General features: G+C 39.9%; 2 protein-coding genes across 7 annotated transcripts; one reads left to right on the forward strand and one right to left on the reverse strand.

The window, feature by feature from the left end:
• Window positions 1-1693: 1693 nt before the first annotated feature.
• On the reverse strand, window positions 1694-9041 carry utp6 (UTP6 small subunit processome component). The gene is made up of 19 exons (XM_034082708.2): window positions 8788-9041; window positions 8472-8556; window positions 8327-8368; window positions 8103-8195; window positions 7911-7958; window positions 7751-7814; window positions 7544-7662; window positions 7269-7346; window positions 7092-7173; window positions 6586-6667; window positions 6308-6486; window positions 5905-5984; window positions 5724-5801; window positions 5069-5248; window positions 3806-3886; window positions 3323-3432; window positions 3084-3150; window positions 2765-2837; window positions 1694-2220 (listed from the first exon to the last, which is right to left on the reverse strand). Exons 1-19 carry the CDS (start codon window positions 8877-8879, stop codon window positions 2066-2068), a joined length of 1788 nt encoding a protein of 595 aa, XP_033938599.1. The 5' UTR covers window positions 8880-9041; the 3' UTR covers window positions 1694-2065.
• Window positions 9042-9804: 763 nt separating this feature from the next.
• On the forward strand, window positions 9805-25898 carry suz12b (SUZ12 polycomb repressive complex 2 subunit b). Of its 6 annotated transcripts, none has more exons than XM_034082724.1 (17): window positions 9805-10106; window positions 10351-10495; window positions 11044-11090; window positions 11177-11241; window positions 11375-11443; window positions 13159-13208; window positions 13924-14009; window positions 14114-14345; window positions 15528-15630; window positions 15713-15827; window positions 15941-16118; window positions 19781-19869; window positions 20222-20365; window positions 22191-22348; window positions 22614-22812; window positions 23522-23601; window positions 24099-25898. In XM_034082724.1, exons 1-17 carry the CDS (start codon window positions 10092-10094, stop codon window positions 24430-24432), a joined length of 2109 nt encoding a protein of 702 aa, XP_033938615.1. In that variant the 5' UTR covers window positions 9805-10091; the 3' UTR covers window positions 24433-25898. The 6 variants fall into 6 exon arrangements, with proteins under 6 accessions (XP_033938615.1, XP_033938642.1, XP_033938624.1 ...); XM_034082751.1 differs by having other exon boundaries at window positions 24117-25898; XM_034082733.1 differs by having other exon boundaries at window positions 19784-19869.
• Window positions 25899-25913: the final 15 nt, after the last annotated feature.

The raw sequence follows: 25913 nt of genomic DNA on the forward strand, positions 1-25913 counted from the left end.
TACTATCTTATCTCTCTCTTATTTTATACCCAGAATACACTTTTTAAATTAAATTCACATGTGCAGATATATATAAGTGGAATAAAAAGTGCAATATGTGCCTCTGCAATTTAGTGAAGTAGAACTTTAAAAAGCATCAAAGAGAAACACTCACCTTGATTAAAAGTTGAATACTTCAACAAATGTTTCTTTAACGCATCTTAGAAAAAGAGTGCATTGGTGTAAAGATGGCTTGTTGATCAGAAGTTTAACTCTTCACACGGTCTCTTTTTTTTACTATTTTTTATAATCTTCTCGGATGGAGTCACTCAGGATCACATGGTCTGTTTGTTTGATGTGCATTTTGGTGGATATTAGTGTGCCCACACAGTGCTCTCTCCTCACTCTCCATGCAGTGCAGTGGTGCCGACAGGTGGCGGATGCGGGCGCCCCTCACGATGGTTTCTCCCACCATGAAAGCGTTGGTAGATGCTGTATGGGGGATTTGGAGCATCGGGGCCTCCATTTATGACTACATTCACACCAACGCCATGGAGGAGCGCATCCACGCCCTGGAGGACATCATCACCATCCACCAGTGTGTGATTGGACTTCTGTCCACAGGCGTATTGGTACTCTTTACTTACGTCTTTTTCAAGAAGCTCTGATGATGTGTGAAGGGGTGGACTGACCAGATTCAGGCATTCGGGTTCAGTGTGGTTGAGAACATTGACCAGACATTTAATGAGGGATGTGTACACATTGGGTACATCTACATGGGCACACTGTCTTTATTCAGATAGTGTCCCATGATGGGAAAAAACACCTCAAAAAGTTATTCATAATCCAATTAAATAGAGAATACATCTGTATGTGTTTAGGAAATGCCTCAACATCGTGATTCACAACTTTTCAAAAGGGAACATTAATGAAAATAATAATTAGCCATAACTTCTGCCTTAAAGCACATTGTTTTAACTGTAACGATATTATTTGTTAAGTTTGCACTAATATTCTCAAGGACTGACCGAGATAACAGGAGGAACTAGAGTGCAGAGGTTCTTTAATAGTGTTGAATTTAAACTAAATTGTTTATTGATATTTTACTTAACTGTCATCATAGTTCTACTATAAACATATTTCAATAGTTAGACTATTATTTTTGAGTACGTTTTGTGATAACTTTTACCAAGCCTGTAAAGATATTTCATTTGTCTGAGATGAAAGAAAGAAATTGCATCCTAAAATCCCTTTGCGATACAATTTTATAGGTGTATTATCTACACTATTAGACTCTAAATCCTACATTTGTCATGTTATACCTCCTAGCTTAAACATTACTGAGGGTGCCTCTGCAGGGATATGCGACAATTTGAAGTGTCCTTAAAAAGTAGTTATAAATATATATCTATGGACAGTTCTTGTAGCTGGCCATTGAATTATTGTATAGAAGTGATGAATATCTCAAAGTGCTACTGCTTGCATTTGTTTTTTCGGGTTGGAGTTTGAAATGTATTCTTGGTACCGACTGCACCTACTGGTTACATTTGTGAATTTAAGAAGATAAAGGATGTTTTGTCATAGTAACTTAACCAACTATTCCTGCCAAGATAACTATGGTGGTAGGTCATTAAAAACTACTGCTGTGTGAATCCATAGTTTAGAGAAAGTGTGTTTATCTGTGTACATGTGTAATGTCTGAGGGACCAGGACATATTGAAAGACTGTTTTAATATCATAACAGCATCAAAGTTGGCTTCACAACATTTCAAATAAATGTGGAACTCTATAAAACTGGACATCCTTACCATATTACATGCTACCAACATCAGTATGGTATCAAATGTGGTAACAAACTGTCGTAAATGGAAAGTTTTAAATTACAGCTGCAAAATACAACTGCAAGAACATTTGACCCAACAATGCTGGAACAATTGAAGAATATTCAACAGGCCTGAAGGCAATGAAATCACTCATAGATGGTCATAGCACCAACCACGACCCTGCTGATAAACTTCTACACAATTGTTGAACACTGGCTGTTGCTATGGGAACTTACGACACTACTTGGACCTTTTTAGGTGACTCATAAGTGTCCAGTCTGCATCAGAGTAAACCTGCAGGTGAACCTCTCCACGCTCTCCCCCTCCAGGAACTTCATGGCTCTCCAGTGGATCTTGCCACTGTTCTCTGGCTGACCAAAGGTTCCCATTTCCTCCTGGATGTACTGCAGCCACAGATCTTCAGAGAAATAAAAACAACAAAATATTGTTAAGGAAAGATAGTGCCAGGAAAATAAAACAATCTGATTTTTTCATTTATCCCAATTAAAAAGGTTTCCTTTGGCCTTGAAACCAGATTAAAAGTTTGTTTGGGATCCAGCCACAGATACATTTTCAAGTCTAAGATTTTATTTTAAATGTATTTTGTGAACAGATACCAGCTACAGTGGAGGAAATAAGCATTTGATCCCTTGCAGATTTTGTAAGTTTGCCCACTTACAAAGAAATGAACAGTCCATCATTTTAATGGTAGATTTATTTTAACAGTGAGGGTAAGAATATCAAAAAGAAAATCCAGAAATTGACATAATATAAAGGATCAAATACTTATTTCCTCCACTCTATCTGGTCATATAACTAATACTATATTTGGCATTGACACACGTCTTGTTATATTTTAGTCCTCTATACTTGATTACAAGGATTTTGTGAATAAATATTTTAAACAAACATTACTCTTCCGTTTGTCTCTAGTTACTTTGAGGAATTTAAACTCTGCTCACCATCATCTGAGGTACCAAACTCCTGCAGGGCCCTCTCAAAGTAGTCTCTCAGAAAGTTCATCTTTGGAGTGTCCTGGAAGAACAAACAACATTTACAGCTCAGGACTTTATTGGTAGTACAAATTATATCAAGTTCACCAAATAACTGTCCCCACAATTTCTTGGTTTTTGTTCAAAGTCTTCGGCAACATCTGTAACAATTAGTAAATCGAACTTCCGCTTATTGTCACATGATCTGTTCTCCACCTCAGACCTAAAGATTGAGGTGCAGGTTATGCAGGAGATTTTACACGTTACAAAAAGTAGTTTCTATACTCACTTGTTCCTTCTCAATATTAATCATTGTGGTGAAAAAGGCCTTGGACAGGGGACGATTTTCCTGTAAGCTACAGAAGAAAATAAAAGATTTCTTAATTTAAAATGTACAGCTTTGTTACAGGAAACACTTCTCCAGACTTTATTTTGTATTCACACCAGTGTTTTAGGACTGATTAAATTCCCTTTCATGTTATTCATCATTTAAATTAAACGGCAGCAGACAAAGTGAAATGTTTTTACCTTGTAAACGCCTTCCTTGCTTTCTTGTAGCCTCCGGTGGAGAATGACCAATCTAGGTAGCTCTCTTTCATCTCCATGGAAACAGCCGGTACTGCAGACAGCTGTCCTCTCTGGGAACAAACACAGAACAAACTGTCTGCAAGGCATCCTCATTTCGGAGGCCAAAACACTGCAGATGTAAGGGGCTTTTCATCGATTCCATTTAATCTTTTAAGTATTCACCTGCCGGTATTATCCAGAAAAGAACCTGCTTTTTCTGACCTCAGTATATCTGTGTACAACATATTCTATAACTAACCAAAATAATGACTGCCTGCTTTTCCACCAAAGCCAAAAGCGTTGTTACAGGGCAAACAAATACCCGTAAATCTGTGCTAAAAGTTTACAACCTGTTAGTTATCACGGAAAAGATACATACCTGCTAATGCTGAGGAGCAGCAGCAGTTAGTTTCAAAGAGAATCAGGTGTGTTAATATGGACTACCTTAAAGACAGCTTCTGTCTCCTCAGGACTCTGGTTGGCCACACTCCACTGGACCTGCAGCTGCCAGAGAGGAAGACTCTCCTGTCGAGACAAAACGGAAAGGATTTAGCCATCAGTTGGTTTCCAATCAGCACACTGTCAGTGTTGCTTTCTGTAGCATTGAGCAGTAGTTATGATATCTCCATCCTATCCTAAATTTAGCAAATATACCTAAACTTGCCAAGCTTAGATCAAACTAAGGCTTCAAGACTTAAGAACGGGTTCTTCCAATTATATGGAGAGAAAACTAGTCAGTAACCTAGTGTAGCATCTGAGTTACAAATCCCCTCTTTGTTCTCAGCTGGTTCCCCCAACATGTCAACATGCCTTTACGTCATATTTTTTTACTAAGCTCGCCTTCTTTGCTGTTAAACATGGAAACATTTAATTGTTTGACATTCTCTGAGGGTTTACACCATTTCCCCCCACTTAAGGAGAGTTTTTCTCTTGAGGGAAAAGGCCTAATGAGTGTAGTAATCCTCCTCACACTGCTAGTCTTGTGAAACAGCCACCACAACAATAACCAGCTATTCTGCTTATTTCTGTAAAGGCTGAGACGAAGCATGTATATTCATAGACATACAGCATTAGACATTTATGGTGTCAGTGTAACACAAAAACAAGGCAAATAGTGTTTATTTTAATGAACAAGCGAAAAATTATAATTAGGCCCAAATATCTGATATGCTGCAGGGGATTTTTTAATGATTAGTTCACGATCCCACCAAAGCTTACAATTCTAAAAAATCTATCGTTTCGTGTGTAGGGTTAAATCGTTATCCTGCCTGTTTTCCCTCTAATTTTAGTAGTTTTCACACACCGTCAGCTATCCTCACATATACGAAGGAGGCAGCTGAAGCCTATTTAATAACTTTGACATATTAAAATAGATCCTAATTGGGCCAAGGAGATGACCCACTTATACAGGTGTGTGTGTGTGTGTGTGTGTGTGTGTGTGTGTGTGTGTGTGTGTGTGTGTGTGTGTGTGTGTGTGTGTGTGTGTGTGTGTGTGTGTGTGTGTGTGTGTGTGTGTGTGTGTGTGTGTGTGTGTGTGTGTGTGTGTGTGTGTGTGTGTGTGTGTGTGTGTGTGTGTGTTGAGAGCAATTATTATAGTGCAGTAGGAACTGATGTGGTGAATGTGCTTAATGTAAGCAAACAACATGGCTAAACTGGATGTAATAGAGGAACAATTATGTAGAGTAAAAGTGTGTGTGTTATGTGCACCTTGGGATTGATGTGTGTGAGAGCCTCCTGGAATAGCCTGCCCACGTCTCCACTCCCCAGTTGCATGAGCGTCCGCAGACTCAGGCTCCACACTGACACTGATTTGCTGTAGCGCTGCGTGGCAGCCATGGCAATGCTGGCCGCTCCCTCATCATCTCCAGATGAGAGCAGGATCTTCAACTTTATATTGAGATAAAAGAAATGTAAATCACAATTAGATCTCCGTCTCCTCTTTTTTTATTTAAGCTTTGCATCTAAAAAGGTAAATAAATACTTAATACAGTCATTAATGAATGAATACCAATGAACCAGTAATTTGGAGTGGATACAAGTTATTTTTCACTTATACAAACAACCTTGGCTTTAACCGAAAGGCCAACATCACATTCCCTATTTACCCTGTTCTGGTCCTCTTGCAAGGCACACCTGAACCCTTTGTACTTTGACATGTTCACGACATGTTTATGAAGTGCATTTGGAAATGGACTGAAACCGACCATCAATCAAAACAATTATTGGCCTCCCCATATGCTTAAATAGCACTGTTCTCACAACGCCAATCAAGTTACACTAATGCTTTTTGTCAACAGACATTTGATCAGACTGAAGGGAGACTGTAAATCCATTAACAGATTTAATTAAGTCATTATCTTACCCAGGTGGTGTAAAACTCCTCCTTCAGCAGTGAGGAGTCGTGCGCACGCTGCAGCACTCCCAGCTGCCTCTCATTCCTCTGTTACACACAAATACATAGATGCCCATCAGGATTTACCCCTTGAACAGCCACCTATACAAATACTATATCCACTGACATCTTTCAGTGTAAACGCACTTACCTTTTCCTTCAGCTCTTGGACGTTGGTCTTCCTCTTCAGCCTCTCCCAGCAGAAGGCCACATAGCAAGTCCACATGGGCTCTAGACACGGAGCACAGCAAGGGTTTCTTATATAGACACATTGAGTTGGCAGGGTATATGCAAGCAGGGCATTAATGCAGCATAGATTTCAGAAAGGCAGTTTAAGGTTGTTTGAAACTTTCAGGCTGCCTGGATAAGATTTTCTTCTTTTCTAAATAAAACTTCAATTGAAATATCCATAGGCGATTTTTATACTTGTTAAACCCCACAGGCCCCTGAAGTAATACATTGATCAAAACTATGAACCAAACCTCAATCCAACATTTGCCTTTGAAAAAATATCCCAGTTATGTCTACTTGCTCACTGTGGATGTATGACCTACCGGTGTTGAGGCTCTTGACCCCCTCCTCATACACCTGGCAGCAGCGCTCCTCTCTGCGGTTGATATCCGAGGCGCGGCCCTTGGCGGTGTGCAGCTCCTCCCCAGCCCCCGGGGCTTCCAGCTCCCTCTTAGCCATGAAGTCCCACGTCAAGCTGTCTTCTGTGTAGTTATCCTGTAAGCTGCAATACAAGAGGAGGGGAGCAGGTACATTCATGCTTAGTGATGAAGTCCTGTTTGAGTTCATGAATGCTGTGTGGCTGAGTGAGCTGCTGCCTTACTCTTGCAAGATGAAGTCCTGGAGTTCTTTGGTGAAGTCAAAGATAGCTGCTATGTTCAGAAGTGAGATGACAAACTCTGCTTCTGTTGGACAAAAAGAGCAGTGGTTCAAAGGTTAGATGTCTCAATCTGGCCATTTCTGTTGATGAACGGAGATTGGACATTTTTAGAATAACTTTTTTACAGCAAGTTGGATGTATAGATTGACACTACTTTCCAGTCTGTATCATCACTGTGACGCTAGTGGCCACCGCCAGTTAGCATAATGAGTGATGTTGGGGGAAACAATGTGTGAACAAATTAGATTGTGGTTATACAAGGGATTATGTGTATAATCTTTGCCAAGTGACGTACACAAATATTTTGACAAAGCTTATGTCTAATGCATAACTTTCTTACTCAAAATATAAATATACTAAATGTTTTAAGAAAATTAAATATGAAATGTACAATGTTATGGTGGTTTTGTTTTGGAACAGAATCAGAGATTATTTTAGAAAAATCCTACCTTTGATTTTCCCTGCAGCATCTCGATACACAACCTCAGCCAGTTTTCCACTCAGAATCTCTGGAGAAAACTCATATTCCCCCTGAAAGAAGTGAGAAGCAGAGTATTCAGGCATTGAAAACAGTAAGAGCTTCTGTGTGTATTATTATATTTTTTGGTGAATTTTGAAACACTCACCAGGTCCATCTTAGCTGTCTCCAGGTCGTTCTTCTGCTTCCTCAGTTTCTCACAATGCAGCAGCTCCATACGGAAGTACTAATAAAGAAGTTGTTGGATACAATTAGAAAATAATATTTGACAAATACCCAATCATCCCTCTTTCAACCACAGCTACGGCTCCTTTCACTAAACTTTGTAGAAGTAAACTAGATAAGTAAGTTCCTCAGGTTTCATTACAGTGGAAGTGATAGTGTTGGATATAAGACGAAACAAGTATATATATTTTATTGTACCTCCTGGTAGACTTTCTTGTTGTTTGGATGGAAGCGCAGAGCCCTCAGAAACAAGTGTCTGGCACTTTCTGAGGAACTTCTGTCCTCCAGCTCACTCTTGGCTGCCATGATCCACAAGGCTTAAAGAGGGAGAATCACAAAGTCACTATTAAAATACAGTTCATAGTCACTTTGTTCAAACTGTCTGAAAAGCATTATCTTCTTTACCTGGTTTGTCCGGGTGTATAGCAAGCATGGCTGAGAACACTTTGCTGATCTGGCCTTTGGTAGCCTGAAGAAAAAGCAAGTTAAAGATCATTGTTACCATGAGGAGACACTGTGTTTGGTCAGAGTTGGACTTAAATCAAATTAATAGATCATTACATACCCATTTCTTACAGAAAGCGGCATGGGACAGCCACAGCTGCACATCACCCTGTGGAGAGAAGACTATTCACTCAGTTATGCTTACAATAAACTGTCAGTCAAAGGACAAAGCATATTGATACGTTCTTGTAATAGATGAATGCATTGATTTCATTATTACACACCAAAAATGTAATATTAATGTATACATTACCTTCCACTTATTTGTTGCTCTTTTAAAGACACTATTTATTCTATGGATGATTGGGAACTCGATCTCCTCTTTTTTGAACTGGTAATGTATGTGCTGCAAAAGTAAAGTTAGAGACGGTCAAGTGATGTGACATTCACTCCAATTGTTTCGCATGTATGTTAAAGTGTACCACTAGTATACACAAAAGGTTAATATGAATATAAAACAAAGCATTTGCCACTTACCACTCTTCTCTTCTTGACCAGCTCTAACACATTGATTTCATACTGCAAATAAACAAAATTGTTGTTAGTACTTTTAACACTATCAGTCATAGCTTGAATAATGTGATCAAGAAAAACCTTATAGATGATGATTAGGGCACCTTACCTGGATGTATGCAATGAAGTCCTCTTTATTTACAATCAACCTATGCAGCTTGTATTCAAGAGCTGTGGCTCTTTTGATTATGGATCTGAAATAATATAAAGAAAACACAAGTTTATTTAAGATGGAATCTGACAATCCCAATTTGAGCTTATTCTTTGCAACGAGAAAGTAATAATGTGACAAAATATATGTTTTTGTCAAGTTTTCCTCTTTTATCTATCCCTATTCCTGTCAATTGCCAACACACCAAATGTGAGATGTTTGTCTGCTGAATACACAGATTTGGAAACCCTCGGTAAATCAGATGTTGTCTTACTTGACTTCTTTCTTGGTGAACAGCCCCACTCTCTCCAGCTGCTCTAACTCGGGGATCCTCTCCTCGATCCGCTGCTGAACGATCTCCGCCATCTTGTCCACGCAGCTATTACGGGTTATTCGGTGATAATAAAGTTAGTAATGTCAACTTTATAACGGAATACCCAACGACTTGCAGCAATGAGGCTGGTTTTCTCCTACACATGTGTGGAAGTTGTGATCCGCCGATCGCTTCCGGTTCTGTCTGCAAATAGCTCCGTCTGGAAACACGATCAGTGTGAGCAGTTTTGTGACTAAATGTAATTCTGGCCAGTTTCTGTATGTTACTAACAAAGTGATTAGTTTGATATTAAAGAAAATTAAATAGACAACTGCTAAATAAATTAAAATGGGGATAACATAGCTATTTATTTATTTTTTAGCTCATTTAAGAAAATTAGTCTTGGTATGTTATCCGTATTGTTTTTATAATGTTTTTTTTCATTAATACATAAGGTTTGTTATGTATTAATATGATACAATTAAATATAGGCTTTTTCTCTTTACAATGCACTGAAATATTTATAATATGATCAATTAATTAACACTAATAAGTTACAGAAACGTAGAAAAAAAGGTGTATGACTATTAATTTTTGCCTTTTTTGTATTTGTATCATGTTGTAAACTGTATGCATTTATGCAGCTGTATAGTTCAGTTTAAATCAACACTGTGATTTAATAAAAAAAGAATATAATGCAAATTATATACAATTCTCTATATAATAATAATAATAATACAATTGTGATAATGTATTTGTACTTTTCCTAAAACATCCAGAACAAAGTGCTTTACCATAAGGGAACATTGAATAATAAGAGACTCTGAGCTGTTGGCTGAGTTTGATGAGCTTTCTGATCAACTAGATTTCCCGCAAAATCACAGAAAGCAAGAGCGGGTTGTATGTTATCTCCGGAGGTCAGCAGCCAATCACAGTGCTGTATTCTCTCAGTCCGTCTCCTATTGGCTGACAACTGACTCCTGCTCTGTTGTTCAGTACAAATTGAAGGGACCCAAACCGAGAATAAATTACACAAAGATAATAAATCATTTGATCCATAATACTCCAACCAGCTCCGATATAAAGCGTTATTTATAACAGTTGAATGCTGGAGAACCTCAGACATACAGAGGCTTATTTTCTAGTAAACCATGCTAGCATTGCTAGCTAACTAGCCAGCGTCTCGTCGCCTCCTCCTCATCTTCATGGGTTTCTACTGCTGAGTCTGCCAGGCTTGTGCTGGAGGCAGCGAGGCTAAGCAATTAATGCCATCGGCCAGGGTGGGTTGTCTATATTTATGCCCGACATTTAGGGCATGCCGATGTTATGATTTTTGATAATCATAGTGTGAAAACACGGATGAATACTTCGCTGGAATACCTAACATGTTAGCATTGTGCTCGTACCCAAGCTAGTTAGCTCGACTGCTAACTCGAGTATTTGCCTACCGGCTGACATGTTGTATTGCCACCATTTGTTCTGTAATGATGAGTGTGTTAACATGTGCCATCGTCTGACTCGCAGAACTCAGGACATATTATGAGTGGGGCGAGTTGCAAAGCTAACGGCGCTGTGTACCCCGCCTCATCAGCAATGATGAATTCTGTGAAGAAGCCGAAAATGGAGCAGATTCAGGCCGACCATGAGCTGTTCCTGCAGGCCTTTGAAAGTGAGATTTCAACACTCGGCACTTTGTAATTTCACTTTTCTGTCTTGGTAACGCGAGAATAACTTTTCAGTGTATTCAATTAGCATTGTGCTACCTAGTTATCTTTGCTGCTGCATATTTTGTTTACAACAACTGCTTTTGACTGACAGGCCTCCCTACTTGACAGCCTTAAGGGAGCTCCAGATATTGATTATTTATTTTCTAACTAAATTAATTTCAGTTTAGCTGTTCTAAGGGTGCCACTTAACAGACTGGAAGAAATAAATAGTTTATTATATGGTCAGTTTAACTTTGGCTGTTTTAGCTTCTAATCCACCACCTGTTAACACCCCTTATTTTGGCATGTGTAATCAACAATATGGATGACATATTTAGATGCTGACTCAGGATGGGATTAGCAGCGTGTTGTTGTTGTTGGGCAGAAGCACCTGTTTTTTATGCTTATGTTACAGATTTAAGTGGATTTCTGGTTAAACGTAACCAGGAAACATAGTAACGGCATTGCGATATTTACCAAATATCATAATACCACTTTTTTATTTTTCCAGAACCAACTCAGATATACAGATTCCTCCGCACAAGGAATTTGATTGCAGTGAGTGAATTACTGTACATATGTTATTAATTACCCATCGGACTAAAAGTTAGTGACTAATTAATCCTTTTTTGTACAATTTTCAGCCCATATTTATGCACAGGACGCTCACCTTCATGTCTCATCGAAACAGCCGATCAAATGCCAGAAGGTATAAACTCTGATGATGTTTTTTCAGTTATGACATATTAATAGAGTTCCTTTTGTATAATCCGATGTATGCTCTGTCACAGTTGTAATGTATTATTTCTTAACCTTTTGTTACTTGTCATCTTTCCTCTTAGAAAAACATTCAAAGTGGATGATATGTTGCAGACTGTGGAGAGGATGAAGGTAGAGCAGGATTCTCCAAGGTAACAGAGCTCTACTGTACAAGCGTTGTTGTGTCCCTTCCTAATCGTGTAGTATTTTCAAGGGACTTTAATTATTAGGGAAACTGTATTGACATCATTTACGAACATGTGAACATTCATGTTAAAGGTAGGGTATGTAAGTTTGAGAAACCGGCTCGAGATCGCTAGAATTTGAAAATACACGACCGGAGAAAATCTGCCACTTCCTTACAGAGCCCCTCCTCCAACACACACGAACTCGCACATGACCAATGAGGGCACGAGATAAGTTTGTGCACAGATGGAAGGCTGACAGGCAGGTAGGCCATCCAGTTACTTTAGCCGGGCCGGCTAAAATGATTGGTCGTAATTTTTACAGTATTACGGCAGTGGTAATCAAACTTTTTTTCAATAATGTACCCCCTTTGAAAAAAAGATTCAGCCAAGTACCCCCTGATCAGCGCAAAAACAATTTGTTAAGGAAAAAATGCCCATATAAAGAGGTGCTGCACCATCAGTGTCTGATTTATTAAAACAACAACATTGTAACTGAGAAACACTTAAATGCTACATTTAAAATGTTTACAATCCATCACTAAATTCATGGCAAACCAATTTTAACATCATGCAATAACACTAAGACGACATTAGTTGCATTGAACTGATCTTTTTAATAAGTTGTACTTACAATGTAGTGAGAATCATGGGCTTGTGCTTCACTGAGGAACTTTGTCATTCTCGGTGACAGGGAGGCTAACTGCAGTTATTACATTTCGCGTTTTGAAATATGTATAACTCTGTTAATATAAAACCCACACTGCTCAAACTTCCTTACTTTTCCTTAAATTTGTATATTTATTCATTTATTTTGGGGCGTGGGGAATGAAGAGAATTTTATGAACATGGGATTTTGACCCCTCATATAAACATTATGTATAATGCTGCGCTATACTTTGCTGCCACACGCCGTTGCCAAGCAATGCTTATTGTTTAGGTGTCCTTTGATAAGCAGGCAGTCATATAATTAGCTAGAACTAGCTAGATCTGATAGATTTGGACATAAACGCGAGTGAAGTCTAACCGGGCGCGAGAGAGAGAGATCAGATCAGCTGCTGCTGACGGAGAACACGCAGCTTTGCATGATCACAGCTCCGCCGCTGTGACGGACCGTTGAGTGGAGCAAAATTAAATACACTAAGTTAGACCTAACACACTTAGCTAGTTTATCGACTCTGGAACTAGCTATACTAGTTATACATATCATGTGTATTATTTACTGTCGGGTGGGTCACTTATTACAGGTTCAGCGAGCTGCACCAGACTGACGGGCTGTCAGGAGAGGGAGAGGAAAAGAGAGCACCCCGTTTTTTTTCCCATTTTATTATCCAGAATTACTGTAAACCTTTGAATAAAGTAGTTACTATTAGTAGTTTGTTTAAATGCATTACTTATGTTGTTTTTTTCATTAACATAAAATAAATCTCACGTACCCCCTGCAGTACTGCAACGTACCCATAGGGGTCCGCGTACCCCCATTTGAGAACCACTGTACTGCGGCTTCCACAGATTACATTTTTTTTAATGGAGTTTTTGTCAAAGCAATCGGGATGTTAAGAGCATTCCATGGAATATAACAAAGTGTATCTCGAGCCGGTTTCTCAAACTTACATACCCTACCTTTAATAGTATGAGCGCTTGATTTTTACCTATTTTCACTTTCGTATTTTTCTCTTCAGTTTGTCTTCACATCTACAGCTAACATTCACTGGGTTCTTCCATAAGGATGGTGAGCAGGATTTACCTAACTACTTGTGTGTTAGGGGGATAACATAAATCAAATCAAAGTTGTGTTTTTTGTTTTGTTTGGACTCCAGTTATGCTCTGACAATCATGTGTTTCACTTTAATATTATGTTGTTGTGTATCTAAAAGGGATATAACAGGGTGTCCGTGAGGTCTTAAAAAGTATTAAAAGTTGATAAATCAATTTAGCGAAATTTAAATTAAGGCTATTAAAAAGTATTAAACGGCATTTTCCAAGGTATTGAATGTTGTAGCTTGTTTTCAATAAGTATATAAATTATCCAAAGAGGTTGTATTGTAAAGTGTGCCTGAATGTAATCATTGCGTAGGTGTGTAGTGTGATTCTGTGTAGTTTATTGATGGCATCCCGTTGGATTTGCCGTCATCTGAACAGGACATTGCACGCTCACTGCTTGATAGCCCGCGAAGGTCCGTTTACGCCGGTTGTTAAATAACATCGTTATGGGAAATGCAAGTTTGCGTCTAAATGGTTGGAAGATAAGGAGGAAGGACAATCAATACTGTCTAGTAAATGTGAGGTAAAGTGTGTCGCCAATGTCAACCGGTTAAAACTCCAAGTGGCGATGAGGTCTTAAAATGTATTAAAAGGGTCTTAAAAGGGATTACATTTGACTTCAGGATTCCTGCATATACCCTGTCAAGGACTGACACTGAACTGAACCTTTTCTCTCCTTACAGAAAAGCCATCTCAGAATTCAGAAAATGAACAAAATTCTGTGTCTTTAGAGGTGCTACTTGTCAAAGTCTGCCATAAAAAACGCAAGGTAAAGTAACATATTACCACAGTCTCTCACTTGAGCAACCAGTCATGTTGTCTTACTTACTCGTGCTGTTTGTTAAATTTAATTTTGGTTGTTTTTTCTTTCAGGATGTCAGCTGCCCGGTAAAGCAAGTGCCTACAGGTAAAAAGCAAGTGCCTTTGAATCCTGAGAGTAACCAAACCAAGCATGGCTCCTACCCCTCCTTACTCGTCTCCAGCAATGAGTTTGAGCCCAGCAACAGCCACATGGTCAAGTCTTACTCGCTCCTGTTCAGGGTGTCACGCACAGGAAGGAGGGATACCAATGGCCTGGTCAATGGAGAGGCCAACGAGAACATTGGTAGGAAATCCACATTGAAGTCTTTTGTTATCTGTTTTGACCAAGTACAGTTTGCATTGGGATGTTGTTATGAGAGCATCATAAGGAGACGATTGCTTAGTTTTCACTGCATTGCACAGCTCAACTCAACTCTTTTTTTGGTTTTCCATTAGAAAAAGTTTGTGTTCTACGCCGTCCACTATTCCAAAAAAAAATGCAATTCTTCAAACTGAAATGATCACTTCTAGGTCCGTCCTGTGGTGCCATTAGGCCCAAATATCTTTTTTACCATATACATTAATTTGGAAAGATGGGTCTGTAAATCAGCAGATTATTATTTTTGTGTTAGCTAGCCCGTAACTGTTGTAAAATGCACAAATGGCCGACGTTGGAGGTATTTTCTACCTCCCTTTATATCAGTAAGACTGAATATCTGGTAAGTGGAGTTAAGTGGAACCCTGGTGTGCTTGCTTTAAGGCCCCATAGATGCAGAAAATCTGGGCAATTTCATTATTAAGTAGTTGAGCCATTTTGGCTTCTCGCACCATTAGGCAACAATCATTGGGAAAAATGGGGGACCGTCTCAAACGCTGTATTGGGGTCTTTTTATACGTCCGTGGCTGAGCCGATACAAGAAGGTGGAGTTAACTCAGTGCCTACCACTCAATCAATCAATCAATGTTTATTTATATAGCCCAATATCACAAATGTTACATTTGTCTCAGTGGTCTTCACAGTGTGTACAGAATATCAGTATGACAATACGACACCCTCTGTCCTTAGACCCTCACATCGTACAAGGAAAAACTTCCAGAGAAAACCCAGTTTAAAGGGAAAAATGGGAGAAACCTCAGGGAGAGCAACAGAGGAGGGATCCCTCTCCCAGGACGGACAGACGTGCAATAGATGCCGTGTGTAAATTGAAAAGATAATACATTTGCAACATAGAACCACTGATTGTTGTTTTTTTTTTTTTAATGGCACGCACAATAAGCCATATACACTACCTATACTCTCATGCGGCATTGCTATTGCGATCATTATATATTCCCGCTTGTGCTTTTTCAGGGGCTGGTACCTGATGTAAATCGGGCTGAGCCATGCAGTGTAAATCAAGCATATGCTAGATAGATGTAACTCAAATAATTGCTGGTTTGATATGAAATATCTCACACTACTTTTGTATTTTGTTCTTGTGCAAAGAAGTTACAGATGCTCCTAGTAGAAAGAAAAGAAGTTCATCCCATAGAGAAGGAGAGACCACAGAGACCTTTGTTGCACAGATGACTGTTTTCGATAAGAATAGGTAAGATTTAAGTTTTTAAGATCACTGTTTTGTCGTTCCTTTGATTGTACCTTTTTTAGAAAGCATTGCTTTTAATCTGCAGGAGATTGCAGCTGCTGGATGGAGAGTACGAAGTGTCGATGCAAGGGATGGAGGACAGCCCTGTCAGCAAGAAGCGCGCTACATGGGAAACCATTCTTGATGGAAAGGTGGGGGAGGTTTGTACATAACGTGTTTAAGGGTTTCCTCCTGTAAGCCTTCCTTTCTTGTCTTTGTTTTCCTCTTCACATCAACACATTGCTGACCATTACTCTTTATTACTGTCCTGCAGAAACGGCCACCATTTGAGACCTTTTCTCAGGGACCCACATTGCAGTTCATGTTGCGTTGGACCGGCGATGCTAGTGGAAAGTCCACTGCCCCAGTAGCAAAACCCCTTGCTACACGCAACTCCGACAGCTCCAGCCCCATGGAGACCAGAACCAGCAATCACCGAGCTGCCCTCATGAGTAAGTACATAAACAACGCAGGGTAGCTTGAACCTTATAAGATGAGGCTGAATTAGAATAATAGGAGGATATAAATATCATTGTCTGGAAATCACTTGAATTGCATTAAATATTATGTTTCTATTAAGAACAAGGGGCAAAACACATCTGTCTATATATGATGAATGATGGGAAGAATAGTACATAGTGAACATGTCTGCCTTATTCCAAATGCGTCTAGATAATACCAAGCAAAGACCTCAATAAAATCTATTTATTTCAGTCAAGATTCTCTGAAAAAAGCCAAATGGATCATGGTTTTTGATTTCTCCGCCCAATGTGGGATGGTTTATTTGTAACTGAATCTGGCAGTAGGCTGCCAGCAAGTCATTGCTGTTGAGTCTGTACAATATTTACTTGACTATGTAACTGCTGGCAAATTAACATGTCACTCTTTTGAAAAAGGCTCCGATGCGGCTTTCACACCAGCGCTTTTCCCGTTGTAGCTCCGAGCTAGAGCTTTTCTGGTTCAGCTCCGGTTTCCCTTTTCTGCTCCCGCTTTGTTCACACCACTCAGAGCCGGGATGGTATTGCGTCATTGCCTCGTCGTTTGCGTCATGACGTAACCGTTTACATGCCTGCTTCATAAAATCCAAACCGCGCGGAAATCCCTCACATCGACAACAACAACAATGGCCGATTGTATGGTTATGCTCTTTCCATCGTTGTGTACAAACTGGATAAAACGCAGGCATTTTGTTGTTGTTCAGGAGGTTGATCCCGCCCCTGCCTCGACGTAAGAGAGACGTAAGCGGCCCCGCCTCTTAGCTCCGGAGCTCTTGCTTCTAGACCGACAATTTTTTGGAGCTGGAAACGAACCGGATTCCAGAGCTAAGAGGCGGCGGCGGCGCTGCTGCGGTGTGAAGTGGAAAAAACTGTACTTTTCAGGCTCTAGCTCCGAGCTGGCGCTGAAAACGCTTTGGTGTGAAAGGGGCATGAGTCAGTAGAAGTCATGCATGAAGTCTGTGTATATTAGTATCAAACTAAATGTTTGCCTACTGTTTAAGAGCTATGGGAATTCATTGATGCATTGGTAAACAACTAGTTTGAAAAATACAGCAGAACTCTATGTTATACTGTTTCTAATTATAAACTAAGAAGATATGTATATTAGGGTCTCAAAGTAGGGATGTCCCGATCACCTTTTTTTGCTCCCGATCCGATTCCGATCATTTGATTTTGACAATCTGCCGATACCGATTTTTCCCGATCCGATCTTTATGCAATGCATTAAGAGGAAAAAAAAGGAAAAAAGCATTCAAGTTGTCCCTTAAGGTTATTTTTTTATTTAAATGACAGTACCCAACTATCCATTCTATCCAACATGGATATAGCTTCTTTTTTTCACAGCAGCATTGGATCAGTTCAGTTGTGCAGCATTGGATCAAAACAAAATAAAGCTTATCAGTGGTCCACCACAAAATAACCATGTAAACAAATTGAGTGCAGATAGTGCAGTAACAAAACAAAAGTATTATATTTCCATCTTACTGGAGTAACACAATTCAATAGTAATCAGCAGCGAACCACTTCAACACGTGTATTTTGGTGTATTCACGGCATTCATTTTGTTATTCTATCTACAGTATTGTTGTTTTATAGTTATTTGTTAATGTAACCCAATTTGTGTTCTTTGAAATTGAAAAGGATATCGCATTGTGTTTGTTACTTTCGTTGCAGATGTATATGTCTTAAGTGTAATTTGGCTTGGCTTCCTATTTATGGACATGTTTTTATTTTGAAGGAGAGGTAGCGCTGTTGACAGGAAGTTGTTGTTGCTTTGGAAACAACGTGACGGAGATTAACGGAGAAAAGTAATATCTACATATAAAGACGGAGAAAGTAAACGATAACGTTTATGGTTAAGTGTTGGCACCCCCCGAAGAGGCACAAGCTCTTACGGAGCCTACACACGCGTTGCCGCTTGGCGGTGGGCGTGTCTTGAGCTTGGGGAGACAACGCGAGCAACGCGACCAACAACCAATCACATGAATGTCCCGCCCCGGACATACAAAGCAAAGCATTCATGCTACATCCATGCTGGCTAAATATACTGTCTATGCTTGCTAGCTGTCCATTCAAACGAAGTACACTGGATATAAACTCCCCAAATCAGTTTCACCCACTGTCTCTGCCACCTCCCCCCATGCCTGGCTCCTCCGGTTTGTATCCCTGTATGTAAAGAGGGACTGGTCATATAGTACCGGGTGATTCCCTACTGCCACGATAATTTTCCCCTCAATTTTTTGACATATGGGAAATAACTGCGGTCTGGCTCTCCCAACATACACGCGGTTTGATTGGCTAGCGCTTGTACTGTCAGATTTGCATATGCGGGATTTGATTGGCTGACGCCTCCGTCGAGGCGGCAAAAGTAGAACATTGCTCTACTTTTGCAGCGAGCACCGCGAGAGAAGCTACGCTTTGCTCCCACAATGCAGTTCGGCGAATCGTGACGTCACCCCATTCAAAGTGAATGGGCAGAAGCGCTTCAACGCACGCCGCCGTGTGTAGGGGCCGTTACGTTGATATTGGAGATTTCAATGAATTCAATTTTTTTTTTTTTTTTTAACGGGGGAAAAAATGAAAACCCGAATTACGAAATTGAAACCCGAATAGTACTCCAACGAACGAATATTCAGATATTCGGGTACAGCCCTAGTGTACTCGCCGTGTTGTTGGTGGTGTTTGTTTCTCAGGTGGCGTGTTAGATTGGTCGTGTTGAACGTAGCTCTGTCCTTTCCACCACACGGAACCTCCTTCTTGCAAACATTGCATCTGGCTGTTACACTGCCTTCGTTTTCAATTTTATAATACTTCCAAACTCCTGACATTTTCTCTGTCCCGACTTCCGAGTCACCAGCTGAACGTAGCCTCTCGTAAGCTTACTGCTACTATTCGACACTCCGCCCACTCTGTTGCCAGATTTGAGAGAAATAAGCAACCAGTTCTATGAAAACAAGCCCAAGAGAAGCAACACATACATGATGTTGTGTAATTTTAAACCGAAACTAAGGCCTCAGGATGACTTTAAAACGTGAACATGGTCATTTTTGTTTTGTAATATTAAATCAAATAAAATTATTAAAAAAAACAAAAAAGGATCCCCGATCTTTTTCTCCCGATTCCGATCTTTTAAAAATCACGTGATCGGCTCCGATCACGTGATCGGATCGGGACATCTCTATCTCAAAGGTTGAGAAATTTGAAATGGCGTCAAGGATCTCTTTAGCACTGGGAATTAATTAAGCCATAGAGAAACATTAATTCAACAGCAGAGGAATTTGTTCTAATATCCCTTGCTGATGCATCCCATGAGAAATATTTATAAAAAATAAAAAAAAAGTTTCCCCTCTAATTAAACTGAACTTAACAACGGCTGTGGAATGAAAGTAAAAATCTGCCAAATATTGCATGATCATGTTATCTGTTCGACGTGTAATAAACCAGTTAAATCACCTACGTTTAAAAAGCAATAACGTTAACATGGAGATGAAACCTGCTATGTTGTGTATTAAATGTTTGGGAAATGTGTGCTTGTTTGTCTCAGTTTAAATATGTGAAATCAAAGTGATGATTTGGCGATTGTCCAAAGAAGTAACCTGTTCATCTGTTCCCGTCAGCAGTGAAAGAGTCAGTGTGCACAGACATTCAGACGAGGAAAGAGCAGGTCCTGTGTGAGCCGCGGCAGAAGCTACGTATATTTTATCAGGTACAACACAGTAAGAAACACAACTGGGCCTGGGACACTGATTAACAAGAGTCTTTTGGTGAGGTTGCTCAAAATGTACGTATAATGTCACATGTTTGGAATTACTGTCACATTTTGAGAGTTTAACTGGTTTATAAATGTACATCAAGACTAGTACAATGTTCATAAATGTAGCCAAAAAACATGTTTCACTGTTCAGACCCTGTGTGTCACTCAGTCCTTATGGTCTGTGTAGCAAAATGTGACAGTAACGCTGATGTTATGCTAGAATAGAATAGAATCATCAATTTACATCTGATGGAACCTGAGCCTCTTGTTTACCTTGTAACTAATGCAATATATCCATGTTTAGTTCTTGTACAACAATAACACACGGCAGCAAACAGAAGCGAGAGATGACCTTCACTGTCCCTGGTGTACCCTGAATTGCAGCCAACTCTACAGCCTGCTCAAACACCTCAAAATGTCCCACTCGCGCTTCATCTTCAACTACGTGGTAAGAAACCCAATGTGTTTGTCTGTAGGTGTGTGTAGTGTTGCTCATCTTAACAAGACGCCACCTGATTTGTAGCAAAGTTTAAGTAGGCCTTGAGGGAAACTGATAAATGATTCTTTGATACAGTTTGTCTTTTGTTGTATTTAATAAAGAAAGTCAAAACACAAGTGAAATCGATCTCAAATGCAGGGACAGAACAACTTAATCTTCAGAGGATAAAGTGGTTCTGTACCCAGAATACAGTAACAGTCACACTATAGGCTTTTCTAAACACCCCCACCATTAAACCATAAAACCCCCAGTCCTTTAACCATTTGCAAAAATCTCTTTTACCCCCCGTGGAATGTCAGTCCTTAACATATGTCTGTTACACACATACAAAAAATACAATTTTAACAGAGTAAAAGACATAATATATGCTTATATGTGATAATATGATATGATAATTTGACACGACAACGATAACTACTTTTGTCTGACTATATATTGTCCCAGCAGTAATTGCAGGTCGTTACACATATATAGCCACAATAGGAAAATGTGCTAGACCAATAAAGTAAAAAGATATATAACATTATTAGCCATGTAGGTTACTGTTGATGTGTCTTTTTAAACCTGCTAGATAAGGTGCTTCAATGATAATTCTCGTAACTTGGGCCACATTGTAAAGGCTCCTCAAATCTGCATCTTTACTAGGATTTTGTTTCAATAAATAACTCCTATTGGCCTGCCAGGTAGAGAGACTACCCTCACATAATTCATTTTTTAATACAGACATGGGAGACTGCCCTTTATCCTTTCTCTGTAATCTGCCTTGCAGCTTAATTCTGAGCTATTTACAGCTTAAACAGATCTGTTGTCTGCACCTGACCTGACTGCAGGGCAGTGTCACGGTCAGATAAACAAGGGGTCTAGGAAAACTATTGTACCTACTTTTTTATAATAGCAGCTAAACGCTCCTTTTTCTTACCCTCTCTACTCTCTTACAAAGCTGTCTTCCCTTGTTTCTCTGTCTGAGCAGCACTTTTATCCAAATTCACACTACTTTTCCCACAAAGGTTCATGCGAACTTAGTTCATGATCGCGTTCACACCAAAAAGAGCCGGTACTAAAATTAGTTTAGCGAACCTTTTTACCCCCTCGAAAGTCCCTGCTAGAGAGCAGGGACCTTCGAGCGGCTCTTTTGTGAGAAAAGAGCTATATTTCTGATTGGCTGGGCGGATTGTAAACCACGCCCCGTAAAACTCCCAAAAAGTTTTGTGAAGCCGCCATTTTATTAGCATTATTAGCATTAGCCCAGCGCAGAAACGCAGAGAGACTAACTTATGGCAACACAACATAAAACATGGGAGCGGTGGAGATGAGGAGGTGTCGGCGTTCTGGCGATTTACTCGTAAGGCTTCAGTAGAAGCTGCTGGGACTCCCAGCAGCTTCTACTGAAGCCAGTCCCCAACTCCGGGGACTTCCGGCCGGGGACTTTGGGCGGCAGTATACACCGTGAAGTGGTTTGCGGCCTGCCAGTAAACCCAAAGCAGAAGAAGAAGAAGTGACGTCAGAGGCTTCATTTGCCTAATCCACCCCAGGGACTTTTTCCGGTGTGAACGCGATCTGAACTTAGTTCATGCGAACTAAAGAGTTCGCATGAACTAAGTTCGCATGAACCTTTGTGGGAAAAGTACCGCAGTGTGAATGCGCCTAATGTGGCTTTCCCTTAAGTGAGAAATCACACGTATAACAATAATAACCTGCCCCTAATTTGAAAGAAAATCTCTTTAAGAGTTTCACTGATGTTCCTTTTCTTTTTGTACTTGTTTTTTTTCTGCAGCCTCACCCCAAAGGAGCGCGGATAGACGTGTCCATCAATGAGAGCTATGACGGCTCATACGTTGGCAACCCTCAGGACATCCACAGCCAGCCCGGCTTCGCTTTCAGCCGCAACGGCCCCGTTAAGAGGACGGCTGTAACTCACATACTGGTTTGCAGGTAAACTTGTGACCTCCGTTCAGAAGCGGTGTTTAAATTGAACTCAAATTGGACAATGCAATTAACTTATCAGTTAAATCTGATTTTCATAGTCTGGTTGAGTTAGTAATTCATTAAATGAACATCAAGGAGCTATCATGAGCAGGGAGCCCGCTCAAAACAGACTAAGACCAAGAGATTGTGGCAGTATTCCGTATCAGCATATGTAATATCTAATAAAGGAAGGAGTATTACAAAGTTATGCTTTCTCTCTCCTGTCCACTAGGCCCAAAAGGATCAAAGCGAGTCTGTCAGAGTTCCTCGAGACTGAGGACGGAGAGTTGGAGCAGCAGAGGACTTATGTGAGCGGACACAACCGCCTGTACTTCCACAGTGACAGCTGCATGCCCCTGCGGCCCCAGGAGATGGAGGAGGACAGCGAGGACGAGAGAGATCCAGACTGGCTGCGAGAGAAGACTGCCACGGTGAGGAGCCATTACTCATCTGCTGTTTGGTTTCTGGCTCACTGTTGAACTGGGTATACACACACTTTGAGCTCAATTTCCCACAAAGAAAAACAAACTTATCATCTCACCTTGGCTGAGTCTTTACACCTGTGTATAATTAACCAGTTGTTCTTGATTAGGAGTAGGGATGGGTGGTGTTACCGTTTTATCCCCGTGTCACGTTCTGCCATGACATGGATTTTGTTTTATTGTGAACTCGCACGTTTAGGTTTATTGTCATTGATTTAGATTGACAACAACATAATTTTTTGTAACAATTTCATTAAAATGGTTTGTCTGTGTGAGTATTTCGGAGGTTCATACTGAGTGAATATAGATTTTGGTGTCGGATTACCATGGCAACAAAGACTAAAAGCATTTGGGTCAGTCCTGCTTCCCATAAATAACTTAAAGATGCTCAGAGCAACAACTATTGAACAACACAGAACACATCTTCAGCTTGCTCTAACACCCGTACACAATTATATATTTTAGTATTGATTCCCTGATTCTGCTAATATTGCTTTTTAAAGTTGTTCCATTGCTCTCAAGGCTAATTTTCATTAGAATGTGTTTTTGTTGAGATAACAGCAAAGGTTTTAATAAACAATAAATTACACTGCGAATAACCATGGTGCATGGTAGTGTTTTTGCATCACCCTAATCTCACATCTTTTCTTACCTGCAGCAACTGGATGAGTTCACAGATGTCAATGAAGGAGAGAAGGAAGTGATGAAGCTGTGGAATCTGCACGTCATGAAGTATGGGTACGTGGGAAACATTACTGAATCTTCATGAAGTATTCCTTAAAGGTCACCTATTATGCAAAATTCACTTTTTCATGTCTTTTATACATCAACATGTGTCCCCTCTGTGTAAAGAGATTCTGGAAGTTTCAGGAAAAAATATTCGCTCACTTTTTGTCCTGATCCATTTATATAAAACCTGTCTGAAAATGAGCTGATCCGATTTTGGCCACTTTATGATGTCATAAAGGTTTTTTGGCTTGTGTAACCATTAGCCAATAATAAACCAAGGTAACACCTGCCCACCTTATCACCTGAATCTCCTCCTGGAGCCATGTTTTGTATATAACTGAGAACTATAATATATTGATGAAAAACAGTATAATAGGGGACCTTTAAGCTTTAAGCAATATAATTGTTGGTTAATGTGTATAATTATGAATGTTAATCTTGACAGATAACTTTTGCTTAGTCACATATACAGTAGGACTAATCTTTGCAGCTCTACTCTTGTTTAGAGTTCCTCTTTTCTCCAGTTTCATAGCAGATAACCAGATGAATCAGGCCATCCTGCATTTCGCGGAGAACAATGGAGCTCACATAATCCGCCGCAAACTCTGCCGCAACTTCCTCCTGCATCTAGTCAGCATGCACGACTTCAACCTGGTGAGCACAGCCACCATCGACCATGCCATGGCCCGTCTGAAACAGATCCAGGAGGAGCTTCCAGACACAGAGGAGGAGGCGCAGCCGGGCCAGAGTCTGGTACCAGCAGCAGCCTGCAACGGCACCGTCACCCCCTCCACCGCAGGGAAACTGGGCAAGAGGACAAAAAGCACACTTACAGACTGATGAAGGATGGATGGATCAATGATTCTCGTATTGTTTTGTTTTTTTCGTTTCATCCTGAATGAACATTTCCAACTCTATGGTGCTTAGATAGGTGGCAGAAGTGGTCAGCGGAGGATCTGACCACAAGCAGACCAGTATACAAGGTAAACAAGTTTTGGGAACTTGTGAACTGAACCAAATATCACCCACATCTACACAAACCAAGATTATGAGGACTGTGGAATGTGAGTTGAACCTACTTAATGTGCATTTTGTAGGAGCCATTGAACTATCTGTCTTTGGGTGAGAGAGTGAACAAACGGTCTGATGATGTGGCGCGACTGCCTTTGGTATGTGATAGACAACTGTATCATGACTACAGTTAAAAATATACTGGTAACATTGTCACTCTTAATTATTTGTACACATACACAATAACCTTGTTGAGAACTTACCCTTTTAGCTGATTATTTTAGCACTTGGTGTTTGTATTTAGAGAGTTTACCTTGAAATTGTTTCCTCTTTTTTTATTCCTGCTGCACCAAATGTTAAATGCAGCTTTCCCAGTGTCATCAGTGGAGACACTTTCGGGGGTCCAATTTCACTGTTGTGAATGAGACTTCCTTTTAAGGGTTTGACAGTTACAGTCAAAGTCCACACTATTGCCACCAAGTTATAGATTATATAAAGCCTGTAGAGCTTGTTAGGAACCCAATGGTTGCAATGCCAATAGTACTGTACTGTACTGTAAGCATTGGGATCTGGAACCACATTCAATTATGGTTTGGGTCCATGCTAAAACTCCTACTTCATCACCCCTAAGCCTTTCGGCCTGCATTGATAACAGCTAAAGGAAAGCCAGGGAAATCACTGTTTCTGAATATTTTATTTACGTAAAACAACCAGCAGCACATCATCCCATTTATCATTCAAGATAAAAGTGATCAACTTTTTCTGATTGCCTGTAGTTTGTTTTCACTTTGAGCTTTCAACATGTTTCATTTTCTTTCAACATGAATGTCGGAAGCTATTGATAGAAACGTAATCTCCTCAAATGTTTAACTATGTCCCGGTATGAATCGGATCAGTTTTTCTTTCAACGCGATATGCTCTTTATTGGATGTTTGGTTTTCAGATCCAAGTCAGTTTTATGTCCCGTTGGGTGCAATTTATGCCAAAGGGGAATATTTCAAAAGTCTTTTAGTTCAGTATATTATTTAGCATATTTTCTCTTGTTCATTCCACAACATAAAAAGCAGCTGTAGTTGTGTTTTCTTGTTTGCACCTAAATTGGTGCACATCAACACTCATTCGTTCAAGAGACATCTCTTTTCTGGCTGTATGGGACAACTAAATTGACAATACTCCTCATTTCATGGAAGGTTTCTGTTTTCATCTGACATGTTCACCATTTTATGTCAAAAAAAAATGTACACTCTGGTTAGGGGGACTTTTATATTTAAAGAAATAAAATACATTTGACCTTATTCATGGCTGTCATG

Source organism: Pseudochaenichthys georgianus, chromosome 1 (assembly GCF_902827115.2).
Source record: "Pseudochaenichthys georgianus chromosome 1, fPseGeo1.2, whole genome shotgun sequence".
NCBI classification, from domain to species: domain Eukaryota; kingdom Metazoa; phylum Chordata; class Actinopteri; order Perciformes; family Channichthyidae; genus Pseudochaenichthys; species Pseudochaenichthys georgianus.

Coding starts and splice junctions, on each gene's coding strand:
- utp6 (XM_034082708.2), bottom strand. CDS start 8,879: ATGGCGGAGATCGTTCAGCAGCGGATCGAGGAGAGGATCCCCGAGTTA. Junction 7,663..7,750: donor TATACACCCGGACAAACCAG/GTAAAGAAGATA, acceptor TCCCTCTTTAAG/CCTTGTGGATCATGGCAGCC. Junction 7,174..7,268: donor AGACAGCTAAGATGGACCTG/GTGAGTGTTTCA, acceptor CACTTCTTTCAG/GGGGAATATGAGTTTTCTCC.
- suz12b (XM_034082724.1), top strand. Junction 13,209..13,923: donor TGGGTTCTTCCATAAGGATG/GTGAGCAGGATT, acceptor CTCTCCTTACAG/AAAAGCCATCTCAGAATTCA. Junction 14,346..15,527: donor AGAGGCCAACGAGAACATTG/GTAGGAAATCCA, acceptor TCTTGTGCAAAG/AAGTTACAGATGCTCCTAGT.